The sequence below is a fragment of the Trifolium pratense genome, linkage group LG5 (assembly GCF_020283565.1).
Source record: "Trifolium pratense cultivar HEN17-A07 linkage group LG5, ARS_RC_1.1, whole genome shotgun sequence".
NCBI lineage: Eukaryota > Viridiplantae > Streptophyta > Magnoliopsida > Fabales > Fabaceae > Trifolium > Trifolium pratense.
The window spans coordinates 49,849,512-49,863,981 of record NC_060063.1 but is presented as its reverse complement, the minus strand read 5'-3'; the positions used below and the strand labels follow the sequence as shown (position 1 = coordinate 49,863,981).

The 14,470-nt window shown below is 31.9% G+C and overlaps 2 protein-coding genes and 1 long non-coding RNA gene across 4 annotated transcripts; all 3 read left to right on the top strand.

Annotated features, from left to right (window-relative positions):
* The first annotated feature begins 2,177 nt into the window (after positions 1-2,177).
* LOC123887200 lies at positions 2,178-3,585 on the top strand. The gene is made up of 3 exons (XR_006801405.1): positions 2,178-2,311; positions 2,440-2,539; positions 3,379-3,585. It is a non-coding gene; the product is annotated as an uncharacterized LOC123887200 (long non-coding RNA).
* Positions 3,586-6,451: 2,866 nt separating this feature from the next.
* On the top strand, positions 6,452-10,690 carry LOC123887028. Of its 2 annotated transcripts, none has more exons than XM_045936304.1 (10): positions 6,452-6,608; positions 6,722-6,747; positions 7,288-7,372; positions 7,646-7,855; positions 8,511-8,633; positions 8,755-8,812; positions 8,942-9,015; positions 9,289-9,377; positions 9,461-9,536; positions 10,238-10,690. In XM_045936304.1, the coding sequence occupies exons 1-9, from the start codon at positions 6,519-6,521 to the stop codon at positions 9,528-9,530; spliced, it is 825 nt and encodes a 274-aa protein (XP_045792260.1). In that variant the 5' UTR covers positions 6,452-6,518; the 3' UTR covers positions 9,531-9,536; positions 10,238-10,690. The 2 variants fall into 2 exon arrangements, with proteins under 2 accessions (XP_045792260.1, XP_045792259.1); XM_045936303.1 differs by having other exon boundaries at positions 7,285-7,372.
* A 1,241-nt stretch (positions 10,691-11,931) lies between these two features.
* On the top strand, positions 11,932-14,034 carry LOC123886844 (30S ribosomal protein S21, chloroplastic-like). The gene is made up of 2 exons (XM_045936122.1): positions 11,932-12,296; positions 13,183-14,034. Exons 1-2 carry the CDS (start codon positions 11,932-11,934, stop codon positions 13,340-13,342), a joined length of 525 nt encoding a protein of 174 aa, XP_045792078.1. The 3' UTR covers positions 13,343-14,034.
* Positions 14,035-14,470: the final 436 nt, after the last annotated feature.

Here is a 14,470-nt window from a genome sequence, read left to right as displayed (position 1 = left end):
AGAATTGCAGAATTGAAGCCTTGAAGTATCACAACAGAATTAGAATTGCAGAATTGAAGTATCACAACAGAACTAGAATTGCAGAATTGCAGAAATTGAAAAGCCTTTAAGAACTGAGTTCGTATAAATTTGCAGAATTGTTGGAAGAGAGTTGAAGAACCTTGGTGAAAGTTGGAAGACATCTCCTTCTTTTAAAGTGAAAGTTTGATGGGAAAATTAAATGATATGAGATTTTTTTGGAGAAATTGATGCAATAGAGACGTTAGTGAGTAATTGTGGAAGAAGAAGAGTTTCTAGAGCCAAGAAAAGCGGCCAAAATTTGAAACGATGGAAGTCACGCGTGCGTTAGGTTTCTCTCCTTCCTTTTCACACGCGTGCAACTTATTACTCCTATTTTGGAGGCTTTTTTTTTTTTTTGAGGCCTTGTTAAAATAAAAAATATATATGGGGCCTAAAGCCCTAGCATTGGCAGCTTGGCCCAATGGCCGGCCCTGTTAGTGATCATATTTGTCCTTTAACATTTGATTTGAGGTGATGTCACGATAATAAATAATGTCACTTTAGTATAATTTTGAAGAGAGACTACCAAATAACAAATAAAAAACAGAAGCGATCAAAATTGCGTCATCGTGATATTTGAGCGTGAAAAATGCAATTAGACTTATAATACTTTTAATTACAAACTTTGCTAGGCTAAAAATTCTACCCTTAATAATGTAGTAGGGCTGGTTGTGCTTATCGAAGAAGTTGTGCATCGTTAAAAGAAGATGAGCTTGAATCCCGATCAGTTGTTATCTACTTCTAATATATTAAAATTGATTACTACCCAATTTACTAATTTATCATTAGTATGATTAACCACATTACAAGTATAGTGTCATTCATTGGAATTTTACAAAAAAAAAAAATTATATATGAATCTATAGTTCTATACATAAAAATATGAACAAAACAAAAACAATAAAAAAAATTTATAGAAAGTTTAGTCAATAAAAAAATATAGAAATAACAAGATTAATACAATAAAAAAATTATATATGAATCTATGCATAAAAATAGGAACAAAACAAAAACAATAAGTTTAGTCAATACAAAAATTTATAGAAAAAATAAGATAAATACGCATAAAAATAGGAATATTAAAATAGAATCATAAACAATATTTTTCATAAAAAAATATTGCTATTAAACTTTTATGTTTAAATGTTATTAATCAAATTACTAATCAAATTTATTCATAAAAATAATTACTATTAAATGTTGTTAATCAAATTTCTAATTTGTTTATTAAAAACTATATACGTGACTATTATTTGTAACTTATACATAAAAATTATAATCAAATTTATTCATTTAATAAGTTTTACAAAAAATAACATAATAATTCACTTATATTTTAACAATATTATATAACAAATTCTTAAATTTATTATAAATAAAATTTCAACATTATAATAATTACAAACTTAAATATCGAATAAAAATCAATGAACTCGTGCGAATGCATATGTTTTTAAACTAGTTATCTTTTAAAGTTTGTTTTATTTATTTATTTATTTTTCACGTTAAGTTTGTTTTATTTTCATTTTAGTTGTTATTGTCCTTTTTTTTTAAGTTTCTTATTATTAAGATAGTTATCTTTTAAATTTAAAAGATAATGAATTATTTTAAAGTTAATTTGTTATTATTAAGATATTATTTTTTTTTTTGGTACAGATAGTTATCTTTTAAATTTAAAAGATAATGAATTGTTTTAAATTTTGTTATTATTAAGATTAAGATAGTTATCTTTTAAATAATGAATTTAGAATAAGTTAGTTATTATCTTCCATCTTTATAAATTATGAACCCATCCAAGCCTAATTCACTAACCCTAATTCACCCAAACCTAATACCAAACCTAATAACCCATTTTTCCAAACCTTTTTCCAAACCTAATACCAAACCTAATTCTAACCCTATAATACAAAACCTAATTCTAACCCTACTCACCTTCTTTGACAGATCAGATGAGAAGACTGCAAATTTCAGTGTCACAGATCTTCACATTCCTTTCATGCAATCTTCCATGTGTCCCCTCTTATTAAAAATTAAAAATCTAAAAATTTTATTTATGATCAGAAGACCTGCAAATTCCTTTCATGCAATCTTCCATGTGTTTTCTATGGAAGATTTCTCCCTGTATCTTCCATGCAACATTCCATGTGTCCAACATATTGTATCCATGTTTCTCTATAAATATCACCAATCAACTCATCTATCACCAACAAATCAACCATCATCTCTCTTGACACAAAGATGACTAACTCAGGTGAACATCTTTTATGCATATGATTTTTCTTGATGAAAGGGTAGATTTACATTTTCATTCTTATGCTTTCTTTGCCAATTTAGTTTCAATTAATCTAAGTTTCTATGAATCTCTTTATTTTTATATAGGGTGACTCAATTCATGCAACTGTTAGGAAAAATTTGATCTCCCAATTTAAGGATCAACTTGAAGAAGGATGTGCTTATGTTTTTGAAAAATTTATGGTTGGTAAGAATGATGTTACTTTCAAGAGTACTCCCCATAAACACAAACACATGCTTGGTTTTTTTCTTTCTTCTCTGTTTTAGTAAAAAAAAAAAATCATCCTGTTTGTTTCTTCTCTGAGCCAGTTTTTTTATGCATGTTTGCTGTTTTGTTGTCTTGCAAGTTAATGTTTTTATTCATTGAATCTGTTGCTGTTTTTATTTTTTTACAGCTATTTCATGTTTTGTAGCTAATTATTTATGTAGCATAATTTAATTTGATGCTTGGTGCAAAAATATAGGACATTTGTTGCTATTTTTTAGTGTTGCTTCCTATTTTTTTTATGCTTACTGTTGTTGTTCTTGCTTTTTCCCTTTTTTCTCTTTAATCTGTTAATTATTTATGATTATTAATAATTAAAAAAAAAAAAAAAACAAGAAACTGAAATTGGGGGAGGGGGCAGCGCTGCTTCTGCAGCTGCTGTCTATTTTTAAATTTTTTAACATATATTTTAATCAAATAAAAAATTATAATTATTATATAAATTAAAGTAATATTAATTATTATGATGTGTTTGTTATGCGAATAGTTTCTACTTATTGGATATGAATTTGCATTAAACAATATAAAAAAATCCATTTTTAAAAAGTTAATTACACAATTTTGAAAAAAAATGTTGCTATATAATATGTCCCTTTAGGACACATATTAATATTAACATTTTTATAAATAAAATCGTATATCAAGTCTTAACAATTTTTTTAACTATCATATGCTAATATATTATTGCTGTATTTTAACTTTGAGTACAATATTGTGGCTTTATTTTTGCTAATACTAATAAATTTGTATATTTGTTACAGCTTGAAACCAATGACAAGAGAAAAAAGAATCTTCCCTATTTTTTGAACATATTGGATTAGCATGAAATCAATGAAAAGAGAGTCATGCATACTTTCCAAGATGGAAACCTATGAGTTTGAGTTTCATAGTGCAAGTGTTTGGTTTGTCATTTTTTTTTAGCTTCTTTTGATGAACATGAAATATATGAGTGGTTTGTAAAAAATTGAATTGAGACTATTTTTATGAACAAGAAGGTTTCTATGTATACATGAGCAAGATTTGATTAAACAAGAAAATACATAGAGTAAGTGCTTCGGTAAATTAACTAATCTCCAATTTAAATCAACAATCATCATCTCCATCGCAACTATTGCCTTCACTGAGAGATGACAATTTTGATCGCTGATAAAAGTTTTAAAATCACTATTACAAGTTATTACCGATAAAAAATTATTATTCACGGGTAGATGACAATTTTGATCGCTAATAAAACTTTTAAAATCACTATTACAAGTTATTGTTTATAAAAAATTATTATTCACGGGGAGATGACAATTTTGATCGCTAACAAAAGTTTTAGAATAACTATAACAAGTTATTACTGAAAAAAATTTATAATTGACCGGAGAGATGATATTTTTTATCGCTAATAAAAATTTGTGCCAAATAGATATGGTGTTCCAATCATGTTATGCCATTCTAACCAGTCTCACATATTCATCTATTCACTAATGGCCATTTGCAAAATGTAGATTCCTCTACTTCTTCTAAGCCATATTCACTCAAGTTTTTATACATGTCACGGGTCTTGGAGACTCCATTGTAAAACTCGGTGTGATGTTTCACTTGATTCACGTTATTATGACGGGAGAAGTTATTATACATAAGTGTAATCCTTATGCATGGTACATAAGTCAATAACATCCATTAGATTGAGCATCCACATGTAATAATCCTAGCCAATCTCAACTCACACACTCACACCTAATCTCACACCCCCCAAATTTCTCACGTACCCCCCCAAATTACTCGCGCACCCCCCAAATTTCTCGTGCACCCCCCAAATTTCTCATGCACCCCCCAATTTCTCGCGCACCCCCAAATTTCTAGCGCACCCCCCAAAATTTTTCACGCACCCCCAGATGACTTGTGCGCCCAATTTTTTTTTAACCCCCCATATTTCAAGCCTAAACCATTTTGCTGTGGGAATGGTTTCAAAAATATACACTCCAAAACCATTAAGTGCATAAGATGGTTTTGAAGTACAACCTATAATTAGAATCATAATTGTTTTTTTTTTGTACAATTATAATCATTATTTAAAACCAGTTAAATGGTTTCAGATAGTTATACACTAAAACCATTTGTATTGTAAAATGGTTTTATGTGTGTTTTTATGGTTTCAAAAATTCTGGAAACCATTATGCTGGTTAAATGGTTTCAGATAGTTATACACTGAAACCATTTGTATTGTAAAATGGTTTTATGTGTGTTTTTATGGTTTTAAAACTTCTGGAAACCATTATGTTGGTTAAATGGTTTCAGATAGTTATACACTGAAACCATTTGTATTGTAAAATGGTTTTATGTGTGTTTATATGGTTTAAAAATTTCTGGAAACCATTATGTTGGTTAAATGGTTTCAAATCACAATTATTGTTTGTATTCTAATTATAGGGTTGTACTCTAAAACCATCTTATACACTTAATGGTTTTGGAGTGCATATCTCTGAAACCATTCCCACAACAAAATGGTTTAGGCTAGAAATGTGGAGGGGACCAAAAAAATAAAATTGGGGGGCAAAAGTCATATTGGGGGTGCATGAGAAATTTGGGGGTGCATGAGAAATTTGGGGGTGCACAAGTAATTTGGGGGGTGCATGAGAAATTTGAGGGTGTGCTAGTAATTTGGGGGGTGCACAAGTAATTTGGGGGGTGCACTAAGTAACTTATGCATGGTGCATAAGGATAGCTTATGTATAATAACCAATCCCTATTATGATGGTCTTTTTATGTTGTAGGTTTTCCTCTGTATCAAATTCAAACTATCATTCTTACGATGAAATGTGTTTGTTTGTTTTTAATTTTATGTTGTTTATGTTAGTATCCAACTTGACTTCTACTATCTTTTGAATACTTATCCAAATTTTGTTGTGTTCATATGATTTGCATCTATATTTACAATGATAGATTATACCTAACTCACTTGATTAACAACATCCATAATTGAAATATATATGGTATTACTTATAAAAATTTATAATTCACGGGGACATGACAATTTTTTTGCTGATAAAAGTTTTAAAATCACTATTATGAATTATTACTGAGTAAAATTTATAATTGACTGAGCGATCCGACAATATGGTGGTTCACTTTTGTATTGTACTTATAATTTGGTTTTTAAGTTTGTTTACTCTTTTGGATATAACAATGCAATTTACTTCTTGATTTTATTATCAATGATTATATGAATGATTTTTAATTTCATCATGTAAACATACTACTCATAAGAAAATTTGACCAACTTAATTTATACATGTCACGGGTCTTGAAAACTCCACTGTAAAATTTGGCTTGGCTTTTGTGAACATTTATATTATCCCTTGAATATTACTACTTAGTCCACTTAATTATATTTAATTTATCATGATCAACAATATCCATGATTGACAACAACCATGATTGACATATAAATGACGTTCCACAAAACCCCGTGTAACGCACGGGTAGCTGACTAGTCTTTTAAAAAGTTTGTTTCTATTGTAAACCTATTTAAAGGCAACCATATTTGAAATAAGAAAAGTAATTATTTATCATAAAATTTTGAGTTATAGTTTCTGTTTCCGGCAGATTGGAAAGTCTCTTGAATTCCAGATTTTTTTTTTTGTGGATTCCAGACTTTTATGCGACAGGTTTGTCACTTACAAATCAATATTTTTTCTCTTACAATTAGCGTTTGTTCATCCTTCAAACTTACTTCCGATTGCGTCACTTTATTAGAAAGATAACTAGCAAAAAAAAAATACACTTTATTAATTTATTTTTTACTATTCAATTATAAACTTTGTTAATACACTGTAAAAAGTTATCTAAATACCTATGGTTACCCTTTTTGATTACTTTCCCGTCTAATTTCAGATTACCAGCGAATAACCAAATGAAGAACATGACAGTAATTGTGTTTCTTTTTCTGTTCTGTCAACAATTCCTACATGTTTTTTCCTCGCCTCTCTTACCCCAAAACCAGGTAACAAAAAATTCAGTATTTATATTATAAAGTTAACGCTTGATCTCTATTGCTAGAAATTACAAAGTTAACGCTTCTTTTCTTCCATCTTTCTTTTGAAATCTTTTCTCTAGGTTTACGAGGAATCGTCTGATGGAAGGTATTGAAATTCTAAATGTCATACTTTGATTGTTAGTGTGTTTGGTTATGCGCGGTAACAAAAAATAATTTTGAATTAATTGATTCTGGCTAAAAGTGATTTTCGTTTGGAAATATTTATGAAAAAGTGTGTTGAACAATACATTTAAGGCTAGAAATCAATTGTAGAGGCAAAAACTCTAAATCCTAGCTTTAAGTTAGAATCAAAGAATGTTTGGTATCACGGTGAGTATGTCAGAGCCAAAGCTTCTGCAAAATCACGGTGGGAGGTCACATTGATTCTGACATAGCCACGGTGATACCAAACATAGGCTCAATCAATCCTAGAAGCAAATAAAATTTACCCGAGAATATCCAATCATGCTAAAATCAAATTTGCATCCTCCAAAAGTGGAACCAAACATACACTAAACTTTTGGTCCTGGCTCATTGCAAATTTTAAGTAACTGTTTTTGCTTCTCGTGTAATCTTATTCTTTATACCTTAGCTTTTCTCACATGATTCAGTATAATGCCTTACTTAGCTCTCTTTTTTACAGTAGAAATATACAACAGGAGCAAGAGCGTGCTCCTGAAGTGCATTGCTCCAGAGAGAGAAGTAGGGGTGCTTGGAAAGTAATAGAGGAGGTATGGGAAATTGCTTTTGCAATCATTATAATTTTATGACATTGTGGTATGGTGTGAAATTTGAATTACATTGAAAAATATTATTGTTAGAAATAATTATTTTAGTGTCTTGAATCAGGATAAATGTCTAGGTTTAATATACCATATAGATAAAATAATTAGGAATTATACATATATTGAGTTTCTGGTGTATTTTGAAAAGCATGGTTTTTAAACATATGCTTCTATTTTCTACCTCTCTAACGGGTATGTTTCTTATATATGTTTCTGTAGTATTTGACACCATTTGTGGAGAAAGAAAACTATCAGCTGTCAACAAAGTGCAGACTTCATCATGAGAATGATATGTTTAGGGATCAAGAAGAGCATAAAATTTACCTTGACAGGAACGAATGGCAGTGTGGATATTGCAAGAAAAGCTTCCGTGACGAAAAATTTATTGATCAGCATTTAGATAACAGGCACCACAATCTTCTGGATCTGGTATGTTAATTTTCATCTATTGAGTGTCTCTTATCTTATTTTTCTTTTGGCTAGAATGGTCATATTGAACCAATATTACCTTACAGGCATTACTGTTTTCTATGTCAAATCGCGATATGACACCTATTGATTTTCATTTCTGTTGCATCAAAATGTGATTCTATACTCTTAAGGTTTAATTAAGAGCATGTTTTTTGCTATCAATGATACCCTGTTAGGTCAATGTCCAAGATATAGACAGCGAAAATCACATGAAGCTATCTGATTTTGCATAGTTCACTATGTTTTCTGTCTCTCTGATGGCGTAGAGAAGTAGGATTGACAGGGTTCACAACCTTCCGCAATGCAAATGCCCAACCTCAAAAGTTTACTTTATATTTTCTTGCAACATAGATACCATTTTATATTTGACCTCATAAAAAGTGCACTGCTTCTTTCCCTATATGGGAATAAACAATTGGTTTTGCGAAATATTTCTTATCATCATTTTAACATTGGATGTGGAATTAATAGACTCAAAACAGACTTGTTGGTAGTTTGATTTTAGTTTGACTTAGAATGAACTTGAAGTTCTGTTTAATTTATTATATTAATCAGAAAATATTTTCTCCATGTTTACTTTACTTTGGGGGTTAATTTGATTCTTTGAATACAGGGTCATGGAAAATGCTTGGCTGATTTATGTGGGGCATTGCATTGTGATGCTGTGATGAATTCCAAGTCCTCTAGAAGCAAGTGTAATCCAGCAGCTGCTGCAAAAAACCGTCACCTATGTGAGGTTGCTTTTAAAAAAATTCATTAATTTCTATGTTAAGTTTTTTTTTTCAAAAAGAACTTCTATGTTAAGTTGTTAACTGTAGCTCAAATTTTCTGTCTAATCCACATGCACTCTTTTTCAGAGTCTTGCTGACAGTTGTTTTCCTATAAGTGATGGTCCATCAGCAAGCCGTCTTCACGGTATACTTAAATTTTCTTTTTCTGTTATCGCTTTATGTTATCACTTTAATTTTTTTTCAATTTCTTCAGAGTTTTATATTTTACTCTTTGTTGATTGAATTCTTATGTTGATTTTCTGGTCACTGGTAGAATTGTTTCTTCACCAATTTTGTGATGCTCACACCTGCTCAGGGAAACATAAACCCTTCTCCAGAGGAGGCAAGGTAAAGGCTGATTATCTCACCTGTTAAATTTATAATCAAAGTGCCTTTTATTAGAAAATGCCATTGCTAACTTCAGTAATACAAGAATAAGTATACTTTCACACTGCTGAGTTTTTATGTTTTCATTTCGAAAACTTAATTCATCCGATTACCACAGGGATGATCCCAATCCATAATATGAACCATAAAATTTTGGGTTCATTATAACTATTTTTCTCACGGCGAATACATATCAGTAAGATATTTATCAATCTTGATACGTTTCTTTTCCAGGACCAAGGAAGTTTCTTTCGTCTGGCTGCTGGAGCATTGATCTTGGTGCTACTTCCTGTGTTCTATCTCTTTCTTTATTTGATACAAAGGTACTGTTTTTATATTTTTAAATGCTCTTTAACCAATCAAGATTTTTCACCAATATTTCACAATGCTTTTGGGCATGTTGCAGTGATATGAAGGGTCGAAATCAAGAGCTCCGTCGCATCTCCAAATCTGGATGGAAAGCAAAGCCATCATGATTGCTGGTTGGTAACGTTTATCTCTTTTAAATGGGTATCTTTTGGTTGCTTGCATGGTAGAATGGGCTGCAATAACAATAAAATTGCCATTAATTAACAAGTGATTTGTAACATGTTTGATGTCAATCAATTTTGGCGATCCTGTTGTCAGTCTTTTTTCGACATGTACTTTCTATCACTTGCATGTACTTTCTATGCCTAATGATTGGTCTTACTTACTTTTTCATGTTGCTTTATTATGCTGTGTACATTGTCCAAATTACATGACCAATTTATGTAATGAGCAACCTTTTATATTTTACTTCTACCATGCACATTTTATGGAGGCGTTGTTTTCTTTACTGAGCAACATTTCATGACGATGCACTGTTTATGTTTACTTGAACTGCAATTATTCTCAACTGAAATTTATGAGCTGGCTCTGCGGCATCAGTTGTTGCTGCAAATCTCGAACACGAAATATGAAGGTTGAGTCGCGGACTAGGCCACTCTCAGCCTAAAATATTATCTTGGTGTTCGACATCTGCAGCAATATCAGTTCTCCAATTTATTCACCAATATTTTTAGTTCTATCAAAACTCTTACCATTCTGTCCTTTCAGAAGTGCCCTAATCCCTGCTTTCTCAAAGTTATACTCCACACATCTAATGACTTTTTTTCTACTCAAGCAAAACCTCTTATCATGTGGAACTTTTTTACTACTGCAGATTAGACTAGCAGTCGTCGTCTATGATGAATGGCTTGAAAAAAATGGGAAATGCACATTGCATGTCCGTGTCGAGGAAAGGAACTGAAGAGAAGTATTAGGAGTGTGTGAAGGAAATCAAACTTCGCATTGGTCCAAAGTCTAACACAGTCCCCTAGGTAGTGAAGCGCAGGAAAGCATTGTTCGAACATCATACATCTTTTGTCTATTTTTAATTATTCGCTCAAAGTTTGTGTAATCACTCACCTTTTATACTCTTAAAAACCTCATTCCATGGTGCCGATGATAAAAGCCATAGAAATTAGAAAATCCATGTACACGCATTCATACATATGAGAATCACATTGGTGTATATTGTACTGTACCTGCAAAAAATTCAAATGTAAATGGACAAGGTTATTTTTTTTAGAGTGTGAACAATAATCTCTACATTAAGGGCTCATTTAATATGCTATACCAAAGGTGTTTCCAATGTACACATGATTTTTTTGCACATTTACATTAGGGAACAAGAGAAACAATAATATTATTCATATGTGATGGAGTGAGATCCCAAATTTCTATCACTTGCCAAGAGTTATGTAAGATGGGGTAGGAAGAAAAACAAAGGGGAAAGAAGAAGAAAAAGAAATGTTTTATTTTAGGGACCAGATTGTTCCATTGTATTTTCCCTATTGGGAACCAACATGAACTGTAAATTTATCAAAATGGTACTTCTTTTTTATAGTAAATCAGTGTATTCTTCATGTGTACTAATTCTTAGAAGTAAGCAAAAAAAATAAAAAACCATTTTAAAGATTGACCTTTCACAACATAAGTTTTTCCATACACATCATTCATGTTTGAATTCTTGACGAAATGGTTAAGAGATTCCACAAAATGTTTTATTACATATAATCTTTGTATTAATCATCTTATATATTTTAGAGATTTACTTTTGTCATCTACCCATTTTCTCGTGCGTCCGATGAATTTTACCAAAATATATTCATCCGTTACTTAAATAGCAGACACCCCCAAAAACAACCTTACCTTTATAACGTCTGCTACTTAAGTAGCGGACGACATTTTTTCTAAAATTCTCATTTTCATAACGTCCGCTATTTAAATAGCGAAATGGTAAAACGGGAAATGCGTAGAGCGCACGAATAACCGGTAGAATGACAAAAGTAAATCACTATTTTATCTTGATAGTGGATAGTTGTCGTCCACATTTGGTGTATTATCTGATGCATTCTTGTGCTAAGGGTCTTGTGCTAAGGGTTAAACAAATTAAGGAGTTAAAAATCCCGAGTTCAAGTTACGGTGAAGGTGAGCAATATTAACACTAATAATCAATTAATAATTTTAACTTGTTAAAAAAAGTATTTTTTTTCTTTAAATATTTTGAGATTTACTTTTGTCACTCTACCGCTTTCCTCTGCGCCCTATAAAATTACCAAAATATCCTTGTTCGCTACTTAAGTAGCGGAAGGGTGAAACAGAAAAGGCATAGAGGCACGAGAAACTTGTAAGACGACAAAAGTAAATCTCAAATATTTTTTTATAAAAATAAATAGAAATGAAAAAGTGAATTGCACTAAAAAACGGCCCAACCAAGGCCCACAACCCTACAACACAAAGAAAATGACACTTACCCTACCCTACAACACAACATTCCTTTCCACTAGTCAATTTCCATACACCAAACCATATATGGCCATTTCGTCTCTTCTCCCTGCAACATGCTCCCTCTCGCTACTACCATCTTCAACCACAAGAATTGATTATGATATTCGTCGAGTTTCATTTTCACGAATCGCGTACCCTACACTGACTCATTCAAATTCAACCAAATCACTTTCCGTCAAATCGGCTCATGCTCATCCGGATCATTACAACGTACAAATCATAATCGAAGAAGACGAGCCCGAAGATAAAATCATCAATCGTTTCAGGATTGAGGTTCTTAAGGCAAGAGTTTTTCAGGACTATAAACGCAAAAGATTCTTCGAGAGTAAACAAGATAAGATCAAAAGGAAAGCTCGAGAAGCTGCTATAAGAGACCTTAGACTATTACGGTATTTCTATTTTCTGTCACCATGATTCTAGGTTATTTATTTTAGAAAATTTATTTTTAAATATTATTAATTTTGTCAATAATTTGGATGGTTAATCCATTTTAAATATCTTGTTAATTACATTTACTTGATGGTTCATGAACTATGTGTTGTAATTATCCCCTATCATTTAGAATGTCATTAACCACAATGTTTGGAAGTTTCAATATTCATAATATATGTTGTTAGTGAAGCACGAACACTTCTCATATTAGGTGTGTCCTTTGGGTGGGATGGGTAGCTCAACTGGTTAAACTATTGAGTCAAGGGTTAAGGAGTTGGAGGTCCAGGGTTTGAGTCTCGGCAAGGAGAGAAATACTAACATAACATTGTAAATATACTATTACTAACAATTTGCCATTCAAAAAAACAAAAAGGTGTGTCCCTGGCACCGACACTTATTATTATTGGTGTTGATTTGTCAGTGTCTGTGTCCTATCTGGTGTTTGGGTTTGTGTTCGTGCTTCATATGTTAACCACTATTTGTGCTCAAATGTAAACCTTAAGTCGTATTAACGTTCAAAATTGTGGTTGATTGTGTTTAGTCGATGATTTGTGAAATCCGGCATTTTGTTATATCCATTAGTTATTCCTTGAACAAAATTAATGACATATTTGAACTTTGAACTCTGTTAACTATCCAAATTATTGTCGAAATTAACAAATTTGTGTGTCAGCTCTTATTTTTTTCTTAATGTATTCATGCTGTCTAGATTGTAAATGGGGTTTAGTTTTAAATCTGCACAATATTTTTTTGGTATGAAACAGATGTTTTGTGTTAAGAGAAAATTGTTGTGTATATCTTGGCAAGCATTGTCCATTATTAATTTGCTTTCATTGATCTCAGGAAGCCACGTCCTAGCTTTCCTTGGCTGAATCAATGTGATTCTTTTGATTTTCCAAATAAGGAAAAAGATGATGATAGTGAAGACGAGGATAATTGGGAAATTTCCGATGTAGATCTTCCATATGGCTTGAAACTCAAATGCAGAAACAAGCAGGGATAGATGAAACTTTTAGAAGAAAAAAGCATTTGACTCACTCCATCCGAAGCTGGTGTTCCACTACCCTGAGAGGTAATTCTTTGTTGCATATAACTTTACTTCAGTCCAATTGCACACATCAAGAAAAGGAAAATATTGTTCCCAAGACGGCTGCGGATATTGAATTGCTTGTGCAGACCTTGTTTGTTATGATATTTTCCCCCCTCAATTTTGGTACATATTGCTTATTGTAAAGCCATCAGTGTTTGCACTATCAGCTATTATTCTGTTTGTAAATTGGAGATTTTCTTCTAGGCAAGGCTTCCTCTTGAAAATGGCGTATTTGGCTTTGGTTTTTATTGTTTCTGCTTATTGTGTTAGTCATTCAAATGTCGAGGACAATGTGGTAGAAACTTAATGTGGTAGAAATATGCTTACAATGGTAGCGGGAAGGTGCCATCAAATGAGTCTCGACTGAACTTAGCTTTTACTTACACTAAATAATCAAATTATTATAAGTGATAATGGTTATGAATACTGTCTTCATAATAGATACTATCTACTAGCTGGTCAACGAAAGCCATGAATGTTGTGTACCATATAGTAAAGCAGAGTGATAGACCTAAGTTGTGTTTTATCATTTATATGTCTGCATTGATGGAATAGAATGCAAAGGGAATAGTATTGTAGTTCATTGTTTGGATAGGCCTAAGTTGTTCCACTTATTCCATACATACGTCTCTCAGTCAAAATGAAAGGAGAAAGAACCAAGTCCCTTTTATTTCTATCCCCAAGTTTCTAATATTTACTGAAGCTATTACAAGGTCATATTAACTATTTGTGAATGGTCACACCATTGCTTCCTCTAAATCCATAAGTTCGAGATGGCTGAGAACCTCTGTTGTCAATAGCGGCCGCTACAACTGCTATAGCAGCGCGACGCGACAAAATGGAGGTCACCGAGTCAGCCGAAGGCGCTACGGCCATCCAGGGTGTAGCAGCCGATATTTATGTGAAGCGGGCGCTATAGCGCGTCGCGAGTCGCGGGAGTAGCAGTTTCGTAGCACCGCTTTTAATTGAACAACAAAATGACGATTTTGCCCTTAATTTTTAAACGTTCTAGAGAATAATTGTGAAATTTCGTTAAACCCT

Excerpts from the sequence above, each read along its gene's own strand:
- LOC123887028 (XM_045936303.1), top strand. The coding sequence starts at position 6,519 with ATGAAGAACATGACAGTAATTGTGTTTCTTTTTCTGTTCTGTCAACAA. Across the intron at positions 7,373-7,645 it reads CTTGGAAAGTAATAGAGGAG|TATTTGACACCATTTGTGGA; the intron begins GTATGGGAAATT and ends ATGTTTCTGTAG. Across the intron at positions 8,634-8,754 it reads AAAACCGTCACCTATGTGAG|AGTCTTGCTGACAGTTGTTT; the intron begins GTTGCTTTTAAA and ends ACTCTTTTTCAG.
- LOC123886844 (XM_045936122.1), top strand. The coding sequence starts at position 11,932 with ATGGCCATTTCGTCTCTTCTCCCTGCAACATGCTCCCTCTCGCTACTA. Across the intron at positions 12,297-13,182 it reads AGAGACCTTAGACTATTACG|GAAGCCACGTCCTAGCTTTC; the intron begins GTATTTCTATTT and ends CATTGATCTCAG.